We start from the raw sequence: 21,511 nt of genomic DNA, 5'->3' as shown, positions 1-21,511 counted from the left end.
GTCACGGGAGAGAAGGTATCACTGTAATCGAGCCCAAATATCTGAGTATATAATTTGGCAACAAGACGGGCCTTAAGTTGATCAATTTGTCCATCGGGACCAACTTTGACTGCATAAACCCAACGACAACCAACAGTAGATTTACCTGAGGGAAGAGGAACAAACTCCCAAGTACCACTTGTATGTAAAGCAGACATCTCGTTACTCATAGCCTGTCGCCATCCTAGATGAGACAACGCTTCACCTGTAGACTTAGGGATGGAAACCGAGGACAAAGAAGATATAAAAGCATAATGGGGAGATGACAGACGATGATAGCTCAAACCGACATAATGAGGATTAGGGTTAAGTGTGGTCCGTATACCTTTCCGAAGTGCAATCGGTGTACTAGGAGCAGGGTCCGCAGCAGGAGCAGGGTCAGGTGCAGGACGAGGACCAGTTGGGCCTGATGGAGGACGCAAACGACGATGATAAGTCAAGAGTGGTGTTCCTGTGGCTGGGGAACTAGAGGGAACAACACTAAACTCCTCAACGGTTGGTATGGATGAAACCTCTATGGTCGAAGGTGGAGGAGGAGCTATAGTAAACTCCTCAAAGGTCGGTATAGGTAAGACCTCAGGTATATCATGGTGGTCAGCAGAAGTAAAGAAAGGTTTAGACTCAAAAAATGTGACGTCAGCTGACATAAGGTACCTACGAAGATCTGGAGAATAACAACGATATCCCTTCTGAACACGAGAATAACCAAGGAAGACACACTTGAGAGCACGAGGAGCTAACTTATCTTTCCCAAGGGCTAAGTTATGAACAAAACACGTGCTCCCAAAAACACGAGGTGGAAGAGAGTATAAGGGTGACTGGGGAAACAATACTGAATGCGGAATCTGATTTCTCTTTCCCGGAATCGCTGGAATTTATGCACAGCGATAAGTCTCTCACAATTGCTCTGATACCATGTGAGAAGACACGGGAGAAAATATGTTATTGATATTAGATGAACAATACAATCCAAGAGGTCCTTATTTATAGCTATACTATACAAGGACATACTACTCCTCTACCAATGTGGGACAATACTACACTATATACATGCTGTAAACTAACACATACCACAACTTTTTGGTGTTTTCTTTACGTGGCATTATATAGAAATTTTCTTTAAAATATAGGGACTACTTAGATCTCAAGACCAACATATGAATTTGATGACGCATTCTTTATTGATAAATAAAGTGCTGAATTTGTTTATACCTATCTTGTTAAATATTACTAATAGATTCAAAAGTTGTTAGTAACATTTCTCCATTTTGTAGGTGCTTAATGACTGTCTCGGTTTTGCGGGTCCATTGCTACTCAATAAGTTGATTCGCTTTCTTCAGCAAGGTTTGCACATACAATTCTTTCATTTTTCCAGTATCCATTCTGAATCGAATGAATTTAATTCATACTTTCTCTGGAAAACTGATATTTCTATCTTGTTTTTGGAGCCTTTGATATTTGCAAGACAGTTGTTTTTCTTTGCTTTTCAGCTGGCATAAAAATTAATGCTCTCCTAGAGTTAATTATAACCTTCGTTTTAGACGTGCACTCGGAAGCTTTCTGAATGATTCTCTTGTCAATCAACATTGTGCCTCCATAAAATTAATTCTAACCTGATATTAGTACGTGTGGTGGTAAAATTTTCAGAATCATCACTCTTGTTCACATTCAGTTGCTGCGTGTACGCTTTTGGATTTTCATTGTGGATGTTTTCTCTCCATCAATCATTAGAGTGTAGATTTTTAGTTGAAGATATTTTCTTTCTTTTCCTTTACAAGGAGTGTAGTATCTTCAATGTAAAGTGGTCTCATTGTCATCATTTATTATGGTCTACATTCCATGAATACGCAGATAAATGCTCTTTCCAGTTTAACGGTGTTATCGGCAATGTTTAGCTTTAATGTTGTATATCATCAAACTCATTTTAGGGTAGATCAATTAACTACTTATTTGACAAGTGTGCCAGATGTCTTCATGACTGTTAATTGGATCTTTTATAACATTCTTATGGTTGAATAACCCTTTGTGACTGGTGTTCGTACTCTTTTGTACTCTTTATCAACAGGTTCAAGAGACTATGATGGCTATATTCTTGCACTATCCTTGGGCCTTTCTTCTGTCTTGAAGTAACTATTACTTTCCGTTCCTGGAATTCATTAATTTTAAGTTATGACGTGTTTCAGCTTCTTTCAAGTTCTTGTCAAACTACATGGTGTTATTGGTGAACTTTGTATGTTACTGATTGAACACTCAATGTTGTCTTGCACATACACACAAAAAAGAAGAGAAAATTGTGTGAATTCTAGGTTCTCGTTTATCAGCATATGGGATTTCAAGTTAGATCATGTTATTAAGTTGTTATAATCTACATATATAACCTCTCAATTTTTAGTGTGTCTTAGAGATGACTTCCATGGTTTGGCCAAACTTGAGTCTTGGATAGATACTAGACTTTTACTTAAAAATTTGCTCTTATCAACATTTTCTGAGAGTAGGACATTTACTCACCATCTCTGTATCTCCAACCTCATTAGAATTTCTTTGTATTTTTACTTTTTAAACTTGAGTTTTGCAATAATTCTGTATTGTAAAGTGGGAAGTGGATTGGAGTTCTGCCCGTCTCACGTTTTCTCTCTTGGGAATGTATTCTCATTGTGGTAAGCTTACAACCTGGGTTATCTATATTTGGGATACTTCTCATTCTAGCTGTCATACTAGATGTCTTTCTCGCATTTGTCTGACCTTTTTAGTTGTATAACTTAAGCTGTAAGTTATTATTGGGCTCTGATTTATGACATATTGTCTAAGTCTTAGAAGTTCTCTCTGCATTGCTGCAGATCGTTCCTTGATACACAATATACTTTTCATCTTTCAAAGCTCAAGCTCAAGCTAAGATCCAGTATCATGAGTCTTATTTACCAAAAGGTGAATCTTTATTAACAATGTTCCATTATAAGGTCCTTTATTACCCTGAACAATCTGTTCTATAGCCACATTACAACTGTGTCATACTGGATTCATGTTGCATCTTTATTTTATACTATTTATCTTCTTATCTGAATATGTTCATTTTGTAATTTGTATCATCAATAATTCTAACTAGACCATGTAGATGTTAAAGTGGCATTTAACTAGTCTCTTTGAATTTGGGGAAATGCCAGGCCATTTAGATGGTAAAGTGGCATTTAACTAGCCTCTTTAAGTTTGGGGCAATGCCAGGTGCTTCTTTCTTGTCACATGAGGAGGGTGTTTATTGTCATTACTTTCTAATGAAACGAGCATAAATCTTGTTCTTTCAGGACTAGGTCTTAGCTCTTTTAAGTTTGAAGAAGTTGTAGAAATGCCTCTTCTAACTGATAAACGTTACAGTATTATTTTCCTATGTTCTCAACTGAATAATAGGTAGGGGTAAGGTCTGCGTACGCACTAAACTCCCCAGACCCCACTTGTGGGATTCCACTGGGTTGTTGTTCTCAACTGAATGATTTTTGTCTTTTAAAAGCCTAAAATTGGAAGTTTTTGATTTGTTTATTCCAAGGTGTGAAGTGTTTCCATTTATTTTCTAATTCAATTTTTAATGTTATTGTTAACGTTTTCTCCCTGCATATCGTTGTTTTTATTCAGATTACCTCCATCTGGGTATTATCAAACTTGAAACGTTCTTCCTAAAATGAGAACATTGACACCCATCGTTTGTCTGGTTAAAGAGCAAGTACATTAGGAGTTTTGAGCTCTTTGGTTTTAGATAGTAGAGTATGATTCGCAATGAATTGAGTTTTATTTCTATACTAATGGTTGTTGTCTATAGTGACTACTAAGAGAAAAAAATAATAAATTGGTTATTTTTGTTCCATGTAAAGGTTGTCTACCAGTTTTCTAAGCCTAAAGCTAGGAGGGCCTAGTACCATTTTGCAAAACCTAGGAAATCCAGGTGGAGAGTACCTTGTTTTTTATGATTTTGCACCGGGTGTCCGAGTCTCTTTGAGCCCCGACTAATCCCGGGGGTGCACAGGCCCTCGGCAAGGAGTTTCCCGCAAGTGCACCACGGTTAATTCAGGTTTTACCCAGTCCGATGGCCCTCAGAAATTGTTTGCACCCAGTGAGTTTCGAACTTGAGACCTTGAAAGGGAGCAAACCCCAAGGCTCAAGTCAATTGTCACCAGGCCAACCCCTGAGGGTTGAGTACCTTGTTATTTATCTTTTTCATTTATCATGTATAATGGTCATAGGGAAAAGTGATATATCAATCTTGTAAAGTCGTGTCCATGTGTCTACCACTTTTTAAAGCCTAAAGGGGCGTGCTAAGTTTTCAAACTTCAACTCTAAGTGAAAGTTTTACATACTACTTGATATTAGTGACTAACATTGCCATTTTTCTTTTCAAGTGTCTTTCTGTTAGTTTGGCCGAGAGATCAAAATTTTCTGAAGGAGAAATTCAGACATTTATGTCCGTGGATGCTGATCGAGTTGCGAACCTGTGTAATAGTTTTCATGATATATGGAGGTCAGTATTTTCTGTCTCGAGAGGATAATGTAATTGGTTGGCCCATGTCTCAACCCTCCCCCCCCCCCCAAAAAAAAAATAGGATATCCAAAATGAAGACGAAGAATATACCTTCCTTTTGCTTAATAATCTTCTTGTGATCAGTGTTTGAGAGATCTGAATTAAGATTTCATTCATGCAGTAGTGGCTGCTTCTAAATGAATTATATTTTTAAGATTTCATTCATGCAGTAGTGGCTGCTTCTAAATGAATTATATTTTTAAGATTCAATTCATGCAGTAGTGGCTGCTTCTAAATGAATTATATTTTCCCCAATTTAACATCATTAGGTAGATGGAAATTAGCATCATCCTTATTGTGAAGGCAGCATACTTTGTGACATGCACCAAAATTTCCATTTTTATGAGAAATTTCCAACATATGTTTGACTTTGACACTTAATTCTGCTCAGCTCGACATGGCAATGCGAATTATGTTTCTTTGAATTAATGTTATGGTTTCCTTTGAATAATTTTCTAATTGTAATCTTTTATATGACCTACCATTTGTGTGTGTCTCTTTTTGATATTTGGTTAACAGTCACCATCCTTGGGGATTCTAGAAACTACAAGGATAAAAGGCCCTAACTTAAGAAACAGTCACTGGCAAGACAGAAATAAACATCTAGGGTCTAGGTTGTCATGTTTCCAAAAATGTCTTTCTTTCCTTAAAGTTTCAAGAAACTATTAGCAACTCTCTGATGCCTAATTCTTCTCAGTGCATATTGAGACCTACTTGTGCCTCCTAAATCTATGCCGAAACATTCTTGATGAAGTTTTTTAATAGCAAGTTGTCATTTTCACTTATGACCGGAAAGAAGAAAAACATCGTAGGAAGTTGGAACCACTTAAAAATGGTCTCCATAGTTCAGTGAATCATAAAGATTCACCGACTGCCTTTCAGTAGGAAACTTGAAATCCATGATATATGAAAACTCAACGTAAAGTTAGCATCTAGCTAAATTTGAGTTGAATGTAATGTATCTGTGCTGTCTGTAAAAAAAGATTTTCTTATTAGTATCTAGCTGTACACAACGATGTCGTCTAAATTTTGGATGTTGTGATATATATCCAGTATGCTTTTTACTTCTGTCAATTAAAATTTGGTATGATAATTTCATATTTGTGTTGATGTATCTTTAACTTTCAGACTCTGTTACCATTCCTTCTTACTCTACTTGCACATTCGTGACTGTAAATTCATGTATTTTCATTGATGATGCCACTATTAAATGCACATTTCTGATCCTAGTTTTAGTTTTCTTTTTGGGATAAATAATGATAAATTGTTGCTAAAAGAGAATGGTCCTGCTCCGCAAAATGTTCAACAAACTATAATGTGTTTTATCAGGGTCAACATGTTCGTTTGTATTTCTTTTTTCCTTTTTTCTTCTTGTTTTCTCTTTTGTTGTTAAGTGCATCTATTCAAGAAAAATAGAGGACCTTTTCAAAATCTACGATACAACTCACTGCACCTTCTTGTGAGGCAGTGCCTATTTGAAATGTGATGACGTATTTAAAGTCTTTCATTCAAGATAATATCTAGCATGTTGCTTCGTTGAATTGATTAGACCTCTTATAAAAAGAAGAATGAAGTTCGCCAGCTTGGATGTTGTCCTTTTCCCTTTTCCTTGGTTACCAGATCTATTAATCATGAAATGCATCAGTTTGCCATTGCAGATTGGAATTGCTCTTTATCTACTGTATAAACAAGTCAAGTTTGCATTTCTGTCTGGAATAGCTATAACAATTCTGCTAATACCAGGTATTAGATGACTCAGATCTTGAACATGTGCAAAATTTATTAACAATTGAAAGCTACTGTGTCTGCACTAAATATTAAGTGTTCATACGACAGAGACAACTATATGTTTTAAGTTGGTCTGATGGAAATAGGGTGTCACCGTGATACTAAGTTGATTGATAACTTGCTTATTGTTGGGGAAGTGATAAGTGATAAATACAGACTAGTTGCCACTAGAAAATCTCGTGGATGTGATTGTGCCACTACTGTCAATATTGTTCATATCCACGGTCGTCTGCATATGAGGTTTTCCTTGAGAGGTTGATGTAGGTTTAGGGCTTAGTTTAAGGAGCAATCTATATTTTTCAACTTAGATAACAAATCACCATCAGGAATAAAATCAATAGTCACTATAGTCTTAGACCTTGTCCTGCAACATATCTTCAACCTTCAAGGAAGATGATACATTTTTATTTTCAAAGGGCTTTGGTAAGTGGTTCTTGATATGTCAAGGCCTTTATACATTTAGTCAATTCTAGAGAAGGCTTGATAAGTGTTATTCTGTGCAGTTAATAAGTGGATTGCAAATGTGATTGCAAATGCTACAAAGAGCATGATGGAGCAAAAGGATGAAAGGTATGTGGCAGCAACTCTTTATAACCTTGCCGGAATTCATTTTGGTATATCACCTCATATGGGGCTATTCCTGAAATGTATGTTCATTCATCTTCTTTACCTGGTCAGTGCTATTGGAAAGATTAAGTGTATTGGTGCCAATGTTGAATAATCACAAATTTCTTTTCTAAACTTGGCAGAGAGTCTACCTGAATGTGATCAATCTCTTAACATTCTTTTGCAGTTTTTCTAGTGATCCTTGGTTGCTATAGGTTTTTTCCTGAAATTAAGTAGAGTCAATCAGTGTTGTCATTTTGCTGAAACTAAGCAACAGTTCTTCTTATCAGTTATTTTATTTTACTTGTTGTGAACTTTTTATGTTGCCTTTTCTTTCTGGAGTGTCAAGTGTTCTGTTAGCTTACAGAAATCAAAATTAATGTGTGTAGTAAGGAGAGACATATAGATACGAGCAGATAGGTTAAATATGCAACCAGACATTTAAGGCTTTTTCTTTGTTCAGATGTTAGATCATATAGCAACTAATGATACCAGATAGTTGCTGGTAGGGAAGTATTGAAACACATACATGATCAATTTTTCTCTTTACAAGGCGAGATGTCTTGGATTGTGGTGTTATCACATTATTCATATGGCTGGCATAGGAAGAATTGAACTAGAGCCCAAGGATAATTTGAAGATTGAATGTTACATGTTCCACCGGCTTAAATTCATGCTGAAGTTATAATCCAACCTGAATGCCGCATCAGTTAAAAGAACGTATTTACACATTTCATCAGCAAAAGTTTCTGGAAGTAGTGTCTTGTATGCAAGAATTAGCTTATTTCAAAATCAGATAATTTAAGAGAAGCTTTCCTTTAAGCTGATGACTTTCTATCCTTAGTTCGATGCTGTCCTCATGTTATTAGGGATGTTTATACATTATCGATCTTGTTTCTTCACAAATAAGAAACTGCTGGTTGGATTCTTTTTAGAATTAAGCTGATGCTTCTATTTGTTGAAGAAAATATTTAGAAGACGGTTTTTTTGTGTATAGTGCTTAGGGTGGGAAGGGAGAAATGTCTTGGATGAAAATCATGTCCAGATTTTTTCAATGAAGTACAAAGAAGTAATGAGTTATGTCTTTTGAGTTTTGTAATTAGCATTCCTTATATTTGTTACGATCCATTGTCCATGCCTCTTTGCAGGGTTAGAATGACAGCGGAGATTTTAACACATATACGTACTTTTAAAATGTATAGTTGGGAGCTACTTTTTGCAAGTTGGCTGATGAAGACGAGATCGGAAGAAGTGAAATACCTATCAGTGAGACAATATTCGTCATCTTTCTAGTACTTTACGCTTGATAATATGAGCCATATGACTTAAATCTTAAACTTAGAATTTTCCTGTCAGACTAGGAAATACTTGGATTCATGGTGCGTTTTCTTCTGGGCAACAACACCAACACTTTTCTCGTTGTTCACATTTGGACTCTATACTTTGATGGGCCATCAACTTGATGCAGCAACGGTACAATCAGAGAATCTAAAGTAACTTGCTTGCGCAATTTTTTAACAATCGTATGTTGCCTAATTGTTTGGTTAAAATTGCAGGTTTTCACTTGTGTCGCACTGTTTAATAACTTGATTTCTCCATTAAATTCATTCCCTTGGGTCATCAATGGGTTAATTGATGTGAGTTGTGAAAATTCTTTTGTTTGAGAAATTATCCTCCTTTATTTTATAATAATTGTTCAATCTTTTGTTTTGCAGGCTGTAATATCTTCCAGGAGGTTATGCAAGTATCTATCCTGTTTTGAGCGGGAGACAAACATGGAACAACCAAGCAATTGTTCGGTTTTCTCTTCCTCTGATAAGCAGACCGAATTGCAAGATGTGGCTGTTGTCATCCGTGATGCATCTTGCACATGGTCGTGCCGTGACCAGAAGGAAATAGATTTGGTTTTGGATCCTGTTAATCTTCTAATTCCGAAAGGTTTACTGGTTGCAGTAGTTGGAGAGGTAAAACTCTATTGCTGTTATAAATAATTTATTTTAGAGCTCTGAGCTTATCAATGTGAGAAAATTTTGACCAGCCTCATCTGACATGAAATTGGGAGTATCTTAAAGCTTTGTCCTTTTGACCGTTTACAAGCTTATGGGTTATGGGATGACATTTCATATGTTGTTGTAGAAAACACAGACTTGACTATTTAACATTTTGGATCAAGAGATATTTGATATATGTATACTTTGTCTTAGAAATGGATATATGTTTAGAATTGTTATTGCAAAGCCTCTGCTTCTTAATGGTGCAAAAGTTTGTGAAACCTGAGCTACTGAGGATACTGTATATGTATGACTCGTGCTATTTGGGTTTTTCCTTTTCACCATATCCTGTTAGATGGAGTTGGAGATATGATTATAATCTCAGAAAAGAAAATTTGAATCAATATCTCTATGATCTTTTTATACTCTTACTACCTACAGTCTACCATTGGCACCTTCTTTAGTTTAATTCACCTTAGTAACCACTTTGGTGGTTCTAACTCTACGGAAAGAAACTACGATGGTGCAATGCTGTAGTATAATAAGAAGTTATACCTCCCTTTTCCACCATAGTAATGGGTGTAGCAGAAGTGATACACTGATTTTCTTGGACGCGTAGCTTTATGTAATGATTATACTGTGCATGGTTCCTTTCCAGCAAAACTATTATTTCTCTTATAACAGATCTTTTTGCCTGCAGGTTGGGTCTGGTAAATCATCCTTGTTGAATTTGATTTTGGGGGAGACGGGGTTAATTAACGGATCTGTGTACCGGACTGGTTCAATTGCATATGTACCGCAGGTGAACAAACAGCTGGTAGTATTGATGTGTTATGTAGCACTCCTGATCTCATATTTTGCCTATCTTTTCAGGTTGCTTGGATTCTCTCAGGAACCATACGTGATAACATTTTGTTTGGGAGAGACTATGACCCAAGGAGGTCTATTTCATTTACCTTTTGACAAGGCAATAAGAATTTGTTTGGATAGTTTCATTGCATCAACTTTCAGTTCTCAGTTTTGCCTTTCCAAAGTCCCAATTCTGCTATTAACCTCATTGTCCATTGAGATGATGTTTTGTATGCCTTGGACCCTTGAAAATTCACTGTCTGAAGGTTTATTGAGGAATCACTATCTAACAGAAGCTTATTGGATTTTGATGAGAGCAGATACTCGGAAGTATTACAAGCTTGTTCCTTGGACTTCGATATTTCCAGAATGATGGGAGGTGATATGGCCTCTGTTGGAGAAAAAGGATTTAACTTATCTGGTGGACAGAGAGCTCGTCTTGCACTTGCCAGGTGATGTGATTCTCTGTCTTCAAATTGCAAGGTATTTGTCTAGTGACTGAGTAAGTGAATTGTCTCATCTTCTGACAACTTTTCTGTATCTGACAGAGCCATCTATCATGACGCGGAAATTTACCTACTTGATGATATCCTCAGTGCAGTTGATGCACATGTTGGTTTTTCAATTTTACATAATGCAATTCTCGGCCCTCTGATGAGTCAGCATACGCGCATCCTTTGCACACATAACTTTCAGGTTTTCCATTCACAACTTCCTTTTAGTGCTGGATATAATAGAATTTTTTTCAGGTTTCTGTTGAAATTGTCAAAAGTCCCACATCGGTGGATGACAATTTTGAATGGGAATTTCACCCTATAAAAGGAGGCCTAATGTTTAGGATTTAAGTACACCTCTCATTTGCCTTTTTTATCTTCTTTAGGCATTTGTATCTTCTCTCTTTAGTATTATTTCACTTGTAATTTTGGAGTGGAATAAAATATTGATTGTGTCCGAGGAAGTAGGCAAAATTGGCCGAACCTCGTAAATTCTAGTGTTCTTTTATTGTTGTCTTATTGTCTTGTTTATTATTTAGTGGTTGTCATAATTTTTGGTATAGTAGTTGTGACTCATTCACACTATATACATTTGGCTTCCGCAACAATTGGTATCAGAGCCAAGGTACTGTCTAAGTATGCTCTGTGGTTGCAGCATAGTCTAATCTTCCACATCAGAAAGGATCTATCTTGGTAATTGAGTCAAGGTTCTGTCTGAGTATGCTCTATGGTTGCAGCTTAGTCTGATCTTCCACACCAGAAAGGAAATAATCTTGATTTGTGTCGCCAGCTACTAAATAATATTTGTGTCTTTTATGGAAGACAATAAACAAGAAGAATCTACATCAAGTGTCAATAATACGTCATCGTTGGCATCTTCGCTTATGACAAGAATTGTGTCAAATGCGAAATTTGCGGTAGAAATTTTTGACGGGTCAGGACATTTTGGGATGTGGCAAGGCGAGGTTCTAGATGTTCTTTTTCAACAAGGGCTGGATCTTGCCATTGAAGAAAAGAAGCCAGATGTTATTGGAGAAGAAGATTGGAAAATTATCAATCGTGTTGCTTGCGGTACCATTCGATCCTACCTTACTAGAGAGCAGAAATATCCATACACAAAGGAAACTTCTGCAAGTAAGTTATGGAAAGCACTGGAGGATAAATTTTTGAAGAAAAACAGTCAAAATAAATTGTACATGAAGAAGAGACTGTTTCGCTTCACCTATGTTCCTGGTACCACAATGAATGAACATATCACCAGTTTCAATAAGTTGGTCACAGATTTGCAAAATATGGATGCAACTTTTGATGATGGTGACTTGGCCTTGATGTTGTTGGGGTCACTTCCTAATGAGTACGAGCACCTTGAAACTACTCTACTCCATGGAAATGACGAAATTTCTCTTAGAGAAGTTTGTTCGGCTCTGTACAGCTATGAACAAAGAAAGGGAGAAAAACAGAAGGGCGGTGAAGGAGAAGCACTAATTGTGAGGGGTCGTCCTCAAAATCAAATGAGGACTAAGAAGGGAAGATCCAAGTCGAGATCTAGACCCAGCAAAGATGAATGTGCCTTTTGTCGAGAAAAGGGGCACTGGAAGAAAGACTGTCCGAAGTTGAAGAATAAGGCCAGAAATAACAATGGAAAGGCCATTATGGATTCAAATGTAGCTGATTGTGATGATTCAGACTTCTCATTAGTTACAACAGAGTTATCAACATCATCAGACATATGGTTGATGGACTCGGCTTGTAGCTATCATATGTGTCCCAACAAGGACTGGTTCGTGAATTTTCAAGAAGGAGAATATGGAGTCATCCACACAGCGGATAATAGCCCTCTTACCTCATATGGCATTGGTTCAATAAGATTAAGGAGCCATGATGGAATGATCAGAACATTAACAGATGTTCGATATGTACCGGGTTTGAAGAAGAATCTCATCTCTGTGGGAGCCCTAGAATCAAAAGGGTTCAAAATCATTGCAGAAAATGGAGTGATGAGAATATGCTCCGGTGCACTAGTGGTAATGAAGTCCAATCGGAAGAACAATAACATGTACCGCTATCGTGGTAGTACAGTTATTGGGACAGCAACAGTGACATCCAGTGATGATAAAGAGGCAGAAGCAACCAGGCTATGGCACATGCGCTTGGGACATGCTGGAGGGAAATCCTTGAAAGCTCTATCTAATCAAGGATTGTTAAAAGGCGTAAAGACTTGCAACTTGGAGTTTTGCAAGCATTGTGTCAAAGGGAAACAGACAAGGGTTAAATTTGATACAGCGATCCATAATACTAAAGGCATTTTGGATTATGTACACTCTAATGTTTGGGGTCCTTCCAAAACACCTTCATTGGGTGGGAAGCACTATTTTGTAACCTTTGTTGATGATTTTTCCCGAAGAGTGTGGGTGTATACAATGAAGAGGAAAGATGAAGTGTTGGGAATTTTTCTCAAATGGAAAACGATGGTGGAGAATCAAACAGGCAGGAGGATCAAGTGTATTCGCACAGACAATGGAGGTGAATACAAAAATGATCATTTCAATAAGGTCTGTGAAAATGATGGCATCGTCCGACACTTCACTGTCAGACATACACCACAACAGAATGGAGTGGCAGAACGTATGAACCGGACTTTACTGGAGAAGGTACGGTGTATGTTGTCCAATGCTGGCTTGGGCAAAGAATTTTGGGCTGAGGCAATTACATATGCATGCCACCTCATTAATCGTCTACCATATGCTGCTATTGATGGCAAGACACCATTTGAAAAATGGTATGGAAAACCTGTTGTAGATTATGACTCTTTGCACGTGTTTGGCTCAATTGCATACTATCATGTGAAAGAGTCAAAATTGGATCCGAGAGCAAAGAAGGCTATATTTATGGGGATTACTTCTGGAGTCAAAGGATACCGCTTATGGTGTCCAGAGACAAGGAATATTATATTCAGCAGAGATGTTACCTTTGATGAATCTGCCATAACAGATAAGGTGACAGTTGAAGATGTCAAACAAACTGGTGGTGCATCAAAGCAGGTGTAGTTTGAGGGAAAATTTATTTTTCCTACACAAGAAGCAGAGGAGGAAACTCATGAAGATTACCCTCTGGAAGAAGAGCCAGTAGAGAGGGAGATTCCAACTCAGGAACCTCGACAACAACTTGAATCAATAGCAACCAGCAGGCCAAAAAGGACAATAACGAAACCTGTTCGTCTCATAGAGACGGTTGCTTGTGCAACCTCAATTGTAGCTGATGGTGTTCCTACCACTTATAAAGACGCAATCCAAAGTTCAGAAGAAGATAAGTGGAGGATTGCCATGAATGAAGAAATGCAGTCCCTTCATCAGAATCATACATGGAAATTGGCCAATCTCCCGAAGGGAAAGAAAACAATTGGGTGCAAATGGGTATTTGCAAAGAAAGAAGGATTTCCTAACCAAGAAGATGTTCGCTACAAAGCAAAATTGGATATGCTCAGAAGGAGGGAATTGATTACAATGAAGTATTTTCTCCAGTTGTAAAACATTCCTCCATTAGAATTATGTTGGCTTTGGTAGCACAGTTGGATTTGGAACTAGTTCAGATGGATGTAAAAACTGCGTTTTTACATGGAAACTTGGAGGAGGAAATCTACATGAATCAGCCAGAAGGATTCAAAGTTGCTGGAAAAGAAAATATGGTATGCAAACTTGAAAAATCGTTGTACGGATTGAAACAATCTTCTAGACAATGGTACAAGCGATTTGACAAGTTTATGTTGCGGCAAGGGTACAAGAGAAGCAAATACGATCATTGTGTGTATTTGCGCAAACTTAATGATGGTTCATTTGTATATCTTCTCCTATATGTTGATGATATGTTGATAACTTCCAAGAATTCAGAAGAAATTGATAAGTTGAAGATTCAACTGAAGGAGGAGTTCGAGATGAAGGATCTGGGTGAGGCAAAGAAAATTCTTGGCATGGAGATAATAAGAGATAGACGTTCAAAGAAACTCTGTTTATCTCAGAAAGAATATTTGAAGAGAGTACTACAGCGTTTTGGCATAGATAAGAAGACTAAGCCAATTAGTACGCCACTTGCTCCCCATTTTAAGCTAAGTACTACTATGTCGCCAAAGGATGAAACTGAACAGGAGTATATGTCAAGGGTACCATACGCAAATGTTGTCGGTAGCTTGATGTATGCAATGGTTTGTACAAGACCTGACATTTCACAAGCCGATGGAGTTATTAGCAGATATATGCATAATCCAGGAAAGGAGCATTGGCAAGCTGTGAAATGGATTCTATGGTATATTCATAGTACTGTAGATGTTGGGTTAGTTTTTGAGCAGGAAGGCAATCGGTCTGTAGTTGGATATTGTGACTCAGATTTTGCGGGTGATCTGGACAAACGAAGGTCAACTACTGGTTATGTGTTTACTTTTGCAGAGGCACCAGTTAGTTGGAAGTCTACTTTGCAGTCAACAGTTGCTTTGTCTACAACAGAGGCAGAGTACATGGCTATTACAGAGGCTGTGAAGGAGGCAATTTGGCTTCAGGGGTTGCTAAAGGAGCTTGGTATTGAACAAAAAATATTACGATTTTTTGTGATAGTCAAAGTGCTATTCAATTAGCGAAGAACCAAGTTTATCATGCAAGGACGAAGCACATTGATGTTCGGTATCATTTCGTACGAGAAATCATAGAAGAAGGTGGAGTCACGGTGAAGAAAATTCATACTAAGGAGAACCTTGCTGATATGCTGACAAAAGTGGTGACTGCGGTCAAGTTTCAACATTGTTTGGATTTGATCAATATTGTTGAACACTAAAGATTGAAGATGAAGACACAACCAAAATTTATTATTGAGAGAAAATTGAAGAAATAGATTTTTGCCAAGGTGGAGATTTGTTGAAATTGTCAAAAGTCCCACATCGGTGGATGACAATTTTGAATGGGAATTTCACCCTATAAAAGGAGGCCTAATGTTTAGGATTTGAACCATATATAGTTTACAACAGATTTATAGTAAGAACAGATAATACCCAAGTAAAATGGTGGATAACCAGAAAAGTACAAGATTCAGTTACAACAAAAGAAATACGCAGACTGGTATTAAATATATTAAACTTTACATTTACAATTGAAATAATCACTACTAACAATAATGTTGTTGCAGATTACTTGTCAAGACAAAGCTACCCAAACTGACCCAGATATTACAATGGAAAATCTACTCTTAGCCATGACTACACTTTGTAAGAAAGTGGAAAGTATGGATGAAGAGATACGGATAATAAAAACAGCTAGTAGTCAGCAGCATGACTCAAAAAATACGGAGATAAGACGATCGGAAGTCTCTAAAAATCCAGAGCTAGAAGGTGACGTTGAGAAACACCTAAAAACTCATAACAGTTTGTTAAATGCAGTTGCAGGAAGCAGCACAACTAGCAGTTCATCTGCAAAGAAGAAATTAAACCTAGATACACAAATATAAATATGAACAATTTATTTTCAAAACCATTCGTACAGAAAAATATCCAAAATACCCAGAACGAAATATTCCTACCACCACAGACAAATACCTACAAAGAAAGTCTGAACCAAGCCAAAAAGACATACAACCATATAACCCGTACATATATAGAGAACATACATAAAATACAAAACTTTTTAAACAAAAACCCAAGATCCCAAACTATCCAAAATCCAAATGAAGATTATATTACCCATTATCTAACAGGATATAATAAGTTAATAGCACTACCAAATACAAATGCAAAACTAGTAGCCACTTGCTACAATTATGGATTATTAGATACTGTATATACACAAACAGGACAGGAGATAGCTACCATACCGGAGTTACACAGAGCATTTATGCAATACAGAAGAATAACTAAAGGAACGTTATTCTATATACGATTTTATTCAGCTACAACAGAGATATTATATGAAGAGATAAAGCCTATCATACAAGTTATCAAGATCGGACTTACAAGAGAAATGCTGATACCAGAAAGAATAGAAGAACAAGAAGAAATAGAAAAAATAAATATTCCAGACTTATATGCAAATAAAAGGATTATTGGAATATCTACTATTCAGAATGCGATTTGGAGCTATTATTCAAGAGAACAAACAATGATATATTCAAATTGCAGAGAGATACGAGAAGCAGATATGGAAGAATTAAGGCAATGGGTCTTAAGCCTTTTAAAACCAGAACAACCTACAATCACAAGAGCTATAAGGACGAATTTCATCTCTCCAGAGCTGTTAACAAGATATTGCAAGCTAATCAGTCACAAATACCCAGACCACATATGCTCAAAATGCAAAGGAGAAGATAACATTGTTCCGGACGTACAACTGGAATAATCGAGAAGAAGAAGACAAACTAAACGACAAAAAACTATGGCAGACAAGATAAAGTAAAAGATATATTAGATTCTTTTCTTTAAATAGATCCGAAATTTGTATAATATATCTTTTACTTTATCTTGTCTGCCATAGTTTTCTGTCGTTTAGTTTGTCGTCTTCTTCTCGATTATTCCAGTTGTGCGTCCGAAATAATGTTATCTTCTCCATTGCATTTTGAGCATATATGGTCTGGGTATTTGTGACTGATTAGCTTGCAATATCTTGTTAACAGCTCTGGAGAGATGAAATTCGTCCTTATAGCTCTTGTGATTGTAGGTTGTTCTGGTTTTAAAAGGCTTAAGACCCATTGCCTTAATTCTTCCATATCTGCTTCTCGTATCTCTCTGCAATTTGAATATATCATTGTTTGTTCTCTTGAATAATAGCTCCAAATCGCATTCTGAATAGTAGATATTCCAATAATCCTTTTATTTGCATATAAGTCTGGAATATTTATTTTTTCTATTTCTTCTTGTTCTTCTATTCTTTCTGGTATCAGCATTTCTCTTGTAAGTCCGATCTTGATAACTTGTATGATAGGCTTTATCTCTTCATATAATATCTCTGTTGTAGCTGAATAAAATCGTATATAGAATAACGTTCCTTTAGTTATTCTTCTGTATTGCATAAATGCTCTGTGTAACTCCGGTATGGTAGCTATCTCCTGTCCTGTTTGTGTATATACAGTATCTAATAATCCATAATTGTAGCAAGTGGCTACTAGTTTTGCATTTGTATTTGGTAGTGCTATTAACTTATTGTATCCTGTTAGATAATGGGTAATATAATCTTCATTTGGATTTTGGGTAGTTTGGGATCTTGGGTTTTTGTTTAAAAAGTTTTGTATTTTGTGTATGTTCTCTATATATGTACGGGTTATATGGTTGTATGTCTTTTTGGCTTGGTTCAGACTTTCTTTGTAGGTATTTGTCTGTGGTGGTAGGAATATTTCGTTCTGGGTATTTTGGATATTTTTCTGTACGAATGGTTTTGAAAATAAATTGTTCATATTTATATTTGTGTATCTAGGTTTAATTTCTTCTTTCTTCTTTGCAGATGAACTGCTAGTTGTGCTGCTTCCTGCAACTGCATTTAACAAACTGTTATGAGTTTTTAGGTGTTTCTCAACGTCACCTTCTAGCTCTGGATTTTTAGAGACTTCCGATCGTCTTATCTCCGCATTTTTTGAGTCATGCTGCTGACTACTAGCTGTTTTTATTATCCGTATCTCTTCATCTATACTTTCCACTTTCTTACAAAGTGTAGTCATGGCTAAGAGTAGATTTTCCATTGTAATATCTGGGTCAGTTTGGGTAGCTTTGTCTTGACAAGTAATCTGCAACAACATTCTTGTTAGTAGTGATTATTTTAATTGTAAATATAAAGTTTAATATATTTAATACCAGTCTGCGTATTTCTTTTGTTGTAACTGAATCTTGTGCTTTTCTGGTTATCCACCATTTTACTTGGGTATTATCTGTTCTTACTATAAATCTGTTGTAAACTATATATGGTTCAAATGCTAATAAACATTTATATAATGCAAATAATTCTTTTCTATTTTTGTTTCTTCTTTGTATTTTTCACATAATTGTGCAAACCATTGTTGTAGAAATTTTATCCTAGCTCCTAAAGTATCTGTTAATCCTGCTTCATTCCAATCTTTTATTATTTTAGAATTAAAAGGTTCTGGTAATTTTGTGAAATATAATTTCCTTATTTCTTTTCTTCTGTATTATATGTTCCTTTATAATAATATTCTCTAAATGCACAAGTATATTCTTCTATATAGCACATATTACATATTGCTAATTTTGTTATTAGATTTCTATTTGTTTGTTTTTCCTTATTTTGTTCTTCAATTTCTGTTGTCATACTACTAAATTCGTTTCTTATGGCTATTTCATATTTGTATAATATTTCTATATTTGTTGTTGCTATTTCACCATTAAATTTTTTATTACTTCTTAAGGTATCTATACTTTCCTTTGTTAAATTGTGTAACCATAATTTTACTGTTCCTATGAGTGTTCTTTCTATATATCCTGGTGTTTCTGCCATTCCTATTTTATTGTCTACCAATTGTTTAGATACATATCCTATCCATAGTTGGATTGTTTTATTTATATCTGCTACGCAATCTAAATCTAAAAAATTATATTGTTCTGATATTGGTTTTGGTGTTCATTTTCTATTTAGTCTACTATCCCATAGTGTATTATTTCTATCATATTGTTCATAGTTAGCTGTATAATAATTTGGGTATAATCCTTTTGGATTTTTTACACCTGATGTACTAGGTTTTTCTTCCATATTTACATCTCCTGTATTTACTTCTATATTTTTTGTTTTTTCTATATTTTTTAAAAGTTCTGTATATGTTTCACTTATTTCACTTGATTCTGACTTTTGGTCATCTATATTGTTATCTATTTCATCAATTCTGGGAATTTCTTCTGGTTGTAATATTTGTTTAAATTTATTTATCTCATCTGTTAATTCTATTTCTTTATTTTTCTCTTTTTGTTTGTTTTCATATAGTGCTTTTAACATGTTTAATTCTTTTTCTAATGCTATAATTTTTGTGTTTTTTATTTCTTCTAATTGTTGTATTTCCTTATTTGCTTGATTTTTAATAATTTCAATTTCTTTTTTCTTATCGATTTCTTCATTTTCTTTACTTATTCTCGTCATAGCTGTCAAGCTATCTTCTAATCTTGCTGTTTCTTTTTCTATCATTAGATATAATTGGTCTCCTATTTTTTTATATCTTCTGCCTAGATTTGAAAATATTATTTTTATTTTCAATCCATCTTGGTTTTCATATGTCTTTTCGTCTACAGCAAATTCTTCTTTATTCATTTTTAATCTATATTCTTATCGTTTATTGCTATTGAATAATTGGCACTTATTATGAATTTAAATTTTTGATATATGAGATTTCCTTTTATTGCACTTATTATGCTTTTTTCTATAGGTTGTATTATTCTATCATCTGCTAAATATATTTCTATAGGGGTATCTATTCCTTCCCTAAAACATGCTTTTATTAGTATTTCAGTTACTCCTAGGTGTACATATTTAATTGGGTTTTTTGCTTTTATATCTTGTATATACTTGTTATCTAATAATTCTTTTATATGCATTTTAAACTCTGTTAAGTCATCAAAGTTATATTTTTGGGGTTTTTGTGTTATTATACTATTTTCTTCTATTAATTCTATTTTTATTTTTGTCTTATGTTTATCCCATCCTTTTAGAGGGTTATCGTCATATAATTTTTCTAATTTATCCTGGATTATTTTTGCTTTATCTATTGCAAATATAATAATTTCTAATTGAGTAGTTGTATTTTTACTTATATTTTCTAATTTTTGTGTGATTCTTTCACTTCCTCGTATCAATTCTGTAGTTTTTCGTTGTTTATTATTTACTCTTTTTGCTCCTACTTTATTTTTACATGGTGTGGTAAACCACCAGTGTGTTTTTGTTATTATATGTGGGTATAGATTCTCTAGAAATGGCATTCCTAGTAGCACATCTTTCGTAGTGAATTCAAAGTTATATATTTCTTCTATAGTTAATATTTTATCCCATATTTGTATTTTTACATTCTTGGCTTTGTAGTTAATCATACTACCTTCATTATTAAATCCTGTTACTACCATAGGTGTTTTTAATTTTTCCCATTTATCCGTTGGTAAACAATTATATTTACATATATTAGCTTCTGCCCCTGTATCTATCATTGGTGTATAGTATCTATTATAATATCCTTCTACTATGATTTTTGCGAGTATATATATTTTCATTCTTCTGTTCTTTTTATTATTATTTTCTTATCTTTGTATGTTATGGTTAATTGTTTATCTCCTAGACTGTATGGTTTTACTTTTTCTAACCATTTTATTCCTAGTGTAATATTTTCGTTTTCATTTTCTTGACATATTTTAAATTGTATTATTAAAGGTATTCCTCCAATAATTATTTCTTTTTCTGTTATTTCTTCATTTATTATTAATTCTTTAGGTAATTCAGGGCATAATTGTTCAGTAGTTATTATTTCAGTTTCTGTTACTAGTTCTCTTGTAATATAGTTTTCTTCTTGTCCTGTGTTTATTAATATTTGGTATTTTCTTTGTTCCATGATTCCAGTTATATAGTAGTGATATGTTTTTATTTTTTCTTTTGTGTTTATATATTCTCTTCTTGATGTACTTATTCTTGATGATGTTGGTGTTTCATAAGTTAATTGGTTTGGTATACTTGATGTACTTAATCTTTCTTTTACTATTTGTAAATCTTCTTCTATGTCAATTTCTTTATAGCTATATTCATTATTGTCAATAACTGTAACTATTCTTTCAAACGGGTTTTCTATTTTGATTTTATTAATTTTATTTTTTGCTCCTATTTTATGTTTTGTTGTTAGGACGTATAAGTTTTTACATCTAGCTGTAAATATTTTACTTCCAGGTGCTAATTCTATCCCTGACATTTTCCAGTATAGTACTAATGATTTATCTATATTCTTCATGCGTTATCACTTCTATTTCTTTTTCAGTCATTGGACTTCATTATCTTGGTTATCTATTTCATTATCTATTTCATTTTCTGTATCCGATATTTCATATATACTATCTTCACTATCTGGTTCATAATCTATATATTCTATCTGCATATATTCTTCATCATCAATTATGATTTCTGTTATTTGCTTTTTCTTTAGGTTTCTAGGTGCTTTACAGTCTTTAGCTATATGTCCTA

General features: G+C 34.9%; 1 protein-coding gene across 3 annotated transcripts in view; it reads left to right on the top strand.

Moving 5' to 3' along the window:
• Positions 1-21,511, top strand: part of LOC142180261 (ABC transporter C family member 13-like) — a 48,331-nt gene that overhangs the window by 11,413 nt on the left and 15,407 nt on the right. For 2 of the 3 annotated variants that reach the window (XM_075251473.1, XM_075251472.1), the window contains 14 exons: positions 1,314-1,383; positions 2,105-2,165; positions 2,877-2,964; positions 4,425-4,543; positions 6,249-6,346; positions 6,895-6,961; positions 8,146-8,263; positions 8,354-8,470; positions 8,554-8,634; positions 8,713-8,961; positions 9,689-9,790; positions 9,862-9,929; positions 10,158-10,289; positions 10,386-10,533. In XM_075251473.1, the coding sequence (XP_075107574.1) occupies positions 1,314-1,383; positions 2,105-2,165; positions 2,877-2,964; positions 4,425-4,543; positions 6,249-6,346; positions 6,895-6,961; positions 8,146-8,263; positions 8,354-8,470; positions 8,554-8,634; positions 8,713-8,961; positions 9,689-9,790; positions 9,862-9,929; positions 10,158-10,289; positions 10,386-10,533 (1,518 nt within the window). The remainder of the gene's footprint in view (positions 1-1,313; positions 1,384-2,104; positions 2,166-2,876; positions 2,965-4,424; positions 4,544-6,248; positions 6,347-6,894; positions 6,962-8,145; positions 8,264-8,353; positions 8,471-8,553; positions 8,635-8,712; positions 8,962-9,688; positions 9,791-9,861; positions 9,930-10,157; positions 10,290-10,385; positions 10,534-21,511) is intronic. The other variant, XM_075251474.1, reaches the window with a different exon arrangement.

Source organism: Nicotiana tabacum, chromosome 4 (assembly GCF_000715075.1).
Source record: "Nicotiana tabacum cultivar K326 chromosome 4, ASM71507v2, whole genome shotgun sequence".
NCBI lineage: Eukaryota > Viridiplantae > Streptophyta > Magnoliopsida > Solanales > Solanaceae > Nicotiana > Nicotiana tabacum.
This window is presented reverse-complemented; position numbering and strand designations above follow the sequence as displayed.